The following is a 7,040-nucleotide window of genomic DNA, read 5'->3' as shown; positions in this document are numbered from 1 at the left end:
TTGAGTTTTGGTACAGGGAGTCAGAGTTGGAAAAAAGTCTGGTGGAGCGCGATGAAGAGTACGCACACTTGCTAGTTTAGCTTTTCTATTGAACATACTTCTTTCCGTATGAAATATTATAGTTTAATTACATTTTAGGGTACCTGAGGATTATATAGAAACGTATTTTGACCTGTTTTAACAAAGTTTAGCGGTAGCTTTTTGGATTCCTTTCTATGCATGTTGAATGAGTGGATTACTCAAATCGATGGCGCCAGCTAAACAGACTTTTTGGGATATAAAGAAGGATTTTATCTAACAAAACGACCATGCATGTTGTAGCTGGGACCCTTGTGATTGCAAATCAGAGGAAGATTTTCAAAAAGTAAGTGAATATTTAATCGCTATTTGTGATTTTACGAAGCCTGTCCTGGTTGAAAAATATCTTGATGTGGGGCGCCATCATCGAACAATAGCATGGCATGCTTTCGCTGTAAAGCCTATTGTAAATCGGACAATGCAGTTAGATTAACAACAATTTAAGCTTTTAACCGATATAAGACACTTGTATGTACCTAGATGTTTAATATCCATAATTTTTATGATTATTTATTTGAATTGCACGCCCTCCAATTTCACCAGAAGTTGCCGGCAGGTGTCCCGCTGACGGGACGCCTAGCCCTAATGACTTTAAGAATGATTACCTGCTGCATCCAACCTACAGCACTAAACTTCACTTGCGTCATCCTTGTGGTATTGAGAGCTATATTTTATTTTATTTTTGCAAAAAAGTAGTGTGTAGTTCCAGTAGTTAGTTACACCGCTACATGGTAAAAAAAGTTCTTAACTATTGAAAACACTACCAACATTTCTTTTCAGTTCAACTACAACCAAGCTACTGCAAAATGTAGTTAAATTACTATTTGAACTACATGTAGTTCACTACTACCAACACTGCAGAAAGCTCTCTGAGGCCCCCCAAGGGTCAAAACTCAATAATACTAGGCTTATTGGCTAATCTGAATGCCACAACCAAACCAATCTCAGAGAAAAAAGTTATTCTATTCTATGTGCTTCAAGTGTTGTTGTAGATTTTACAAATTTCTTGCATGTCAAAGTCATCCATCTGTATTGGTACTTTGAATTCTCAGTTGAATTCTCCAACTGAGAATTCAGAAAAAAACTAGGTTAAATTATGTCAGTGATCTTTTGGTCAGAATGCCGGAGCTCTAGAAAGATGCCCGTTCCTGACTTGGAATTCCGAGTTGGATGACCGTTCAAAAAGATTTTTCCCCAGTCGGAGATACTGTTTTCCCTGAGTTCCCTGTTGTCTTGCAAGCTCTGAAGTCGGAAGTCGGAGATTTTTGAGTTCAGAGTTCAAAACAACTGTAAATCTATGACTCCCTGGTCTGACTGAACGGTGATCCAACTCAGAATTCCAAGTGGAAAACTTTGGCATCTTTCTAGAGCTTTGACTTTCTGACTTGAAGATCACTGAAATAATTTAACCTAGTTTGTTTTCTGAATTCCCAGTTGTTTTGAAAGCACCATAAATTGAGAGGGTCATGGGAGAGAAGATATGGTGTGTGTAAACTGTAGGGGTACCCATGGTGCTGAGAGAAAGGCAGGTTTAGGTTGCCAGGTGTCCTATGCCAGTTGTCCTATGCCGAGGCATTGAAGAGATTAGTAGGGGAAGATGGGTCCAGGTGAGTAGGCCAAGGCCAATAGAGAGTGATGGGAATAACATATGCTTCAGTAAGGTTGTTTTTTTGGCATTCATACTACAGAAAAGTAGGATGATACTAGTAAGCTGATGCACAGCCAACACCGTAGGTGGCGGCATTCACCTATAACATTTGTTTGCGGTTCCCCATAATAGAAAAGAAGAAGGAGAGCTGCTATGAATCATCGGGCTTAGTTGGCTGGCTAGCTAGCTAGGTAAGCAAAGCAGCTACACTGTTTAGCTAAGCTGGAATGTGGCGCAACGTCCCTTGTCTGAACTGTGTTTGTGAAACATTTTGAATAGCGACGATGAACTGATTTTCGTCAAGTTGATCCACAGTTCGTTTTGACTATCGGTCATCGGATCTGGACCTCTTACTCGAACGAAGTGTAAGTTACAATCTTCTTAGCTAGGTAGCTAATTAGCTTACAGTTTAGTTAGCTAGTTAACCAGCGTTGCTAGCGATGTAGTTAGTTAGCCTTGCCAGCTAACGTGTCCAATGTTTACAGGCAAATTGGGCCATTTGACAGGGACACACTGATTAGCTAACGTTAGTTGTCAGAGGTTGCTAAACTATTAGCTAACTAGCTAGGTACCTATAATGTTAACGTTAGCTAGCTAATGTTATATTTCTTATATTCTAGGACGGACCCTAACTAGTTTTAACCAGCTGCTATTTTGCTAACTTTGATGTTAGCAAGTAGCCTGTACGCGTAAATGCTTTACACGAGAATGGACCTGTTGAACTATCAGTTCCTGGACAAAATGAACAACAATATCGGGAGACTACACTACGAAGGTAAGGGAGAATCATTTACACATTTTCAATACGTGTGTTATTGGCGTAACAAGCTAGTACTAGTTGTTCGCTAACTAGCTAGCCCTCGTAGTTCACATAGCTGGCTAGCTATGTGCCATACATAAAAATAAAAATAAATCATTGACAAACCAACCGTGGGTAACGTTAACTAACACAATTTAATGTATTGATCAATTACACCTTGCCACTTTTTTAACCACTCCTTTAAATTTGAGTCATTGTGGCTGAAAGGATTGACATACAAAAAGTAACGCTAAACCTCTGTGTAACCTTTATTTAACTAGACAAGTCAATTAAGAACAAATTCTTATTTACAATTACGGCCTACCGTGGATTAACTGCCATGTTCAGGTGCAGAAGGCCAGCTTTTTTTTTTTTTACCTTGTCAACTCGGATTCGAAACAGCAACCTTTCGGTTACTGGCCCAATGCTCTAACCACTAGGCACCTGCCGCCCCACCTCTAACATTAGTCCCCACTTTTGAGGTAATGGTCACAGCAGGTAACTCGATCACTTGGGGGGGAGGATGGCTCAAACCACCTCCTCCTATTGTTACTGATTTTGTTTAAAAACGTTCTAAATTATTGAGACATGATCACCCTGGTTTGCATGAAATGTATAAACGGGGACTGTTCTCTACAGCTGAATCTTCTCTGACAGGTGAGTCCAGGATGCCCTTGCTGCCCTCTGCAATGACCAACATGAGGACCGGTCCTCCACCCATCTGCCCCAGCAAAAGGAAGTATGGCGAGGAGCAAGTGGATGACCGCATTGACTGTGACAATGACCACATGACCAAAATGAGCAGACTGTTTGCTGCTCAACTGTAAGTGCAAACTTACATACTTTTTAGATGTTTTTGTTGTTGTTTTATGACAGTATTTAAATGTTACTTGTATCCAAACATTTATCGGCATGAATGGACTTAGATGTATCGATATCAGAGAAGGATTGCACACAGGAGTGTGCATGTGGTTAAATGTGTCATAAGTAAACGCTGCTGCTTTTTGAACAATCAAGCACTGAACCCTCACTAAGCTACAGTCTGCATGGCCCAATCTCCTGACATCAAAGCGAGATTGATTTTTAAAGTGGCCTATGAATAGTTGGTGGGCTGTGTAAGGCTGTAGGGGGTAATCTGCCACTTGTCCTTTCTTTAACAAGGGGACGGCCTGCCGGTGGAGACAACCGCAGCGATCCTTGGAGCCTCGGACACAGCCCTGTAGAGCACATCACTTCCTCCTCCAATGGTCTCCATGACAACCACTTATATGCCTCCATCCCCTCCTATGGCTTGGACCAGCCCCTGGCTCTGACTAAAAACAGCCTGGACTCTGGACTGTGTGGCGCAGAGAGGCCTGCCATGCCCGGCCCTGTGGACAGACCACAGGTTATTCTGGCAATTAAGAAATACTGTCATGCATTCATCAGTTGCGTCTTACCTACAGTCTCTTAGTTTGTGTGTATTTATCTCTTATAGAATCGGCCCTCTGTGATCACCTGTGCTCCTGCAAGCAATCGCAATTGCTACCGGTCTCACTGCCACAAGTCTCACAACCCCAGCCCACCCATCGATCAGAGGAAGGCCAATGGTAAATCTTTAGCACCACCTTACCTTACTGGTAAATCTCTGTGCATAAATTGGATATCTGCACCATTGTTACCATACCACCCTTGGAATTTAGACTTTTCTCATTACTCATAAATAGCTTCACTCAGTTCAGGAGCTGTAATACTCACCTCTATTCTGTAATCCCAGCTAACACTGCCGTCGACCCTGTAATCGAGGAGCACTTCCGCCGCAGCCTGGGGAAGAACTACAAGGAGCCCGAGCCCGTCTCCAACTCTGTGTCCATCACAGGCTCGGTGGATGATCACTTTGCCAAGGCCTTGGGGAAGACCTGGCTCCAGATCAAGGCCAAGGGGCCAGGGGGAGGCCCCCACAGTCCAGAGGCCAACTCCTGAAAGATGGGCTGAGCCTCCCTCACTGTTGAATAGTGAAACACAATCACTTCTTTTGTCTGTGGCATCAGATAAGGGCACAGATTGACCTCCCTATACCATTCATTGTCGAGCTTGACATCCCTGAGCTCAGAACAACGGTGACAACCATGCTAAACAAGACGGATCAGTTTGAATACTGTATTATACACCAAGACTGGCTTTTTACGGACCTTGGCTTCTTCCTGCTCCTATTAAATGACTGACTCAGATCTGGGAAGATTTGATACATTGTTCAGTTAGGGCAGTTTTGGATTGAGTCCAAGTGTGTAAATTCTTCCTTTTTGAAGGCAGAAATATCAATTTGAGGAGCCCTCTAGGACCAGTATTAGTCAGCCCTGATGTCATCTTTGAGTTCTCTTGATTATTAAAAAAACAACAATTTTTAACACTTAACCCTGACAGAGATTCCCAAAACGATCAAATAATGTAAGCCTTTGAGAAGGCGGACTGTTCTGTCTTAACTCCCTCATGCCTTCTTTATTAGCCAAAGAACTCACTTGCCACTTCAAACAAAAAGCCATAGTCTGGTTAGCCCCTCTTCTGTCTCCATCATCCTGCCATCTCCTTTAACTCTCCACTCACCCTGTAACCCTGTGTTTGACTGTGTTTTTACTTGGAAAGGAAGGCTGGCTCTGATTTGTACTATTATGTGTTAGATTGGGGTAGGGCTAACGGCATACCTGTTTCATTTGGAGCATACCATTTTTGGGGGGATTATTCATATATATTTTTTTTACGATACTGTGGTAATGCAATTAAGGCTCGGGCCTCCCTCCGGTCCCAATGTTTCTCTCTTTTTCTCTCCCACTATTCTGAACTGGACTCACTTTCTTATTTGTGGACTTAACATTTTTATTTTTTTTAATCCTTTTTGTTCTAATACTCACTGTGGTTAATTTCATAGATACAGTTAGTAATAAGGATAGTATTCTGCTTACCGAGATGCATGTTTCAAATAGCTGGTATCTATTATAAGCCTTGTTATTCTATACTATTTACCATCAGAATTTATTTTTGTCAGTAACCGTTTTAGAAATATTCACTGCTGGTACAGTCGTACTAAAATATATTTTTTTGTATCTGGTTTTCATTAGAATATATATATACACACACAAGCATCCATCTACAAAACGCAGCCTCTGGCAAGGCTGTCTGGCTGCAGTATAATAGGCTCGATTGCGTTGTTATTCTGTTACTGGATGCTATGACTGAATACAGTAAACATTGAACATCTGTAGTCAACTCCTAGATAGAACAGTCCTAGCTTCACCATGCCATTTAGTCATGATTTTATTTACTCTAATCTGTTTAGTTTCAGTTCAAATTTCACTTGAACTTTGAACGCTATCAAATTGACTAACTTTTGTTAAATTGACTAGTAATGAGGATTTCTACTCAAGTCTTTATTTTTGAAAGTGTAATGGTTTATTAACCCTAAAAACTAAAATGCAGGTGACTCCACACGCATGTATCATGGCTGGCCTTGAACAAAACCCTTGCTCATGCTTGTCTTGAGACAATGGCATGAACATTCCACCATTACTACCCAACTCCATTTTATGTTTAAAGTAAGAGCTGGTAAGATGTTTGGATTGAGGATAGCTTCTCTTCCATTTGGGGTGTTTCCATCGTGTAGCCTAAACTGTAAGGGAGTTCAAAAAAACATTAGAACCGAATCCAGGGTAGTACCACTCTAGAACATGTAATGTACTGAAGGTGCAGGTTATACAGATGAATACAATTGTATGACTTTTCTGAAATTATTTCCATTTCATTTAGTAAACATATGGGTTAACACTATGTTTTAGTATGTTGACATTGCTTTAGTCACCTCTCAGCTCTTTGAGAATGATGTACTTGCATCTAATATTCTACACACTGTTTAAGAATTACTACAAACTATTATATTCCGTTTCTTTAATTTGTAAAGACGATCATTGCGCCGCGCGTAAAGATCCTATACATTTTTTTAAAACAACTTTATACTGGATATTCAGCCATTGGATATTCATTATAGTCTAACGATTCATTTTTATCTATCTAAAAAGTAGATTTTTTTTTTCTATTCCAGAGTTGTGTGATAAGTGTAGGAACACACTTGTCATTCTATGAATAAGGCTCTCTTGGCATAAAGGGGGCAGCAAGTAGCCTAGCAGTTAAGCACGTTGGGCCGGTAACCGAAAGGTCGCTGGTTCGAATCCCCGAGCCGACAAGGTCAAAAATCATGTATGTGCCCTTGAGCATGGCACTTAACTGTAATTGCTCCATCTAAATGTACACTGAATAAAATTATAAATGCAACATGGTTACTGTTGGTCCCATGTTTCATGAGCTGAAGTAAAAGATCCCGGACTTTCCGTACGCAGAAAATTTCTCGCATTTTTTGCATTTTTCTTTTACATCCCTGTTAGTGAGCATTTGTCCTTTGCCTAGATAATCCATCCACCTGACAGGTGTGCAATATCAATAATCTATTTAAACAGCATGATCATTACACAGGTGTACCTTGTGTTG

The 7,040-nt window shown here is 40.8% G+C and overlaps 1 protein-coding gene across 2 annotated transcripts; it reads left to right on the top strand.

The window, feature by feature from the left end:
• Positions 1–1,872: 1,872 nt before the first annotated feature.
• LOC120059495 (transcription cofactor vestigial-like protein 4) lies at positions 1,873–6,832 on the top strand. 2 transcript variants are annotated; one of them, XM_039008601.1, is made up of 6 exons: positions 1,873–2,091; positions 2,347–2,501; positions 3,183–3,348; positions 3,687–3,912; positions 4,003–4,114; positions 4,282–6,832. In XM_039008601.1, the coding sequence occupies exons 2-6, from the start codon at positions 2,420–2,422 to the stop codon at positions 4,485–4,487; spliced, it is 792 nt and encodes a 263-aa protein (XP_038864529.1). In that variant the 5' UTR covers positions 1,873–2,091; positions 2,347–2,419; the 3' UTR covers positions 4,488–6,832. The 2 variants fall into 2 exon arrangements, with proteins under 2 accessions (XP_038864529.1, XP_038864528.1); XM_039008600.1 differs by having other exon boundaries at positions 3,165–3,348.
• Positions 6,833–7,040: the final 208 nt, after the last annotated feature.

Source organism: Salvelinus namaycush, chromosome 14 (assembly GCF_016432855.1).
Source record: "Salvelinus namaycush isolate Seneca chromosome 14, SaNama_1.0, whole genome shotgun sequence".
NCBI lineage: Eukaryota > Metazoa > Chordata > Actinopteri > Salmoniformes > Salmonidae > Salvelinus > Salvelinus namaycush.
Note: the sequence above shows the minus strand (reverse complement) of the source record. Positions and strands in the feature narration are given on the sequence as shown.

Bases quoted from the DNA above. Each gene is read 5' to 3' on its own strand.
- LOC120059495 (XM_039008600.1), top strand. From the start codon at position 2,420: ATGCTTTACACGAGAATGGACCTGTTGAACTATCAGTTCCTGGACAAA. The intron at 2,502-3,164 runs GTAAGGGAGAAT...TGTTCTCTACAG, and splicing joins CGGGAGACTACACTACGAAG to CTGAATCTTCTCTGACAGGT. The intron at 3,349-3,686 runs GTAAGTGCAAAC...TTCTTTAACAAG, and splicing joins AGACTGTTTGCTGCTCAACT to GGGACGGCCTGCCGGTGGAG.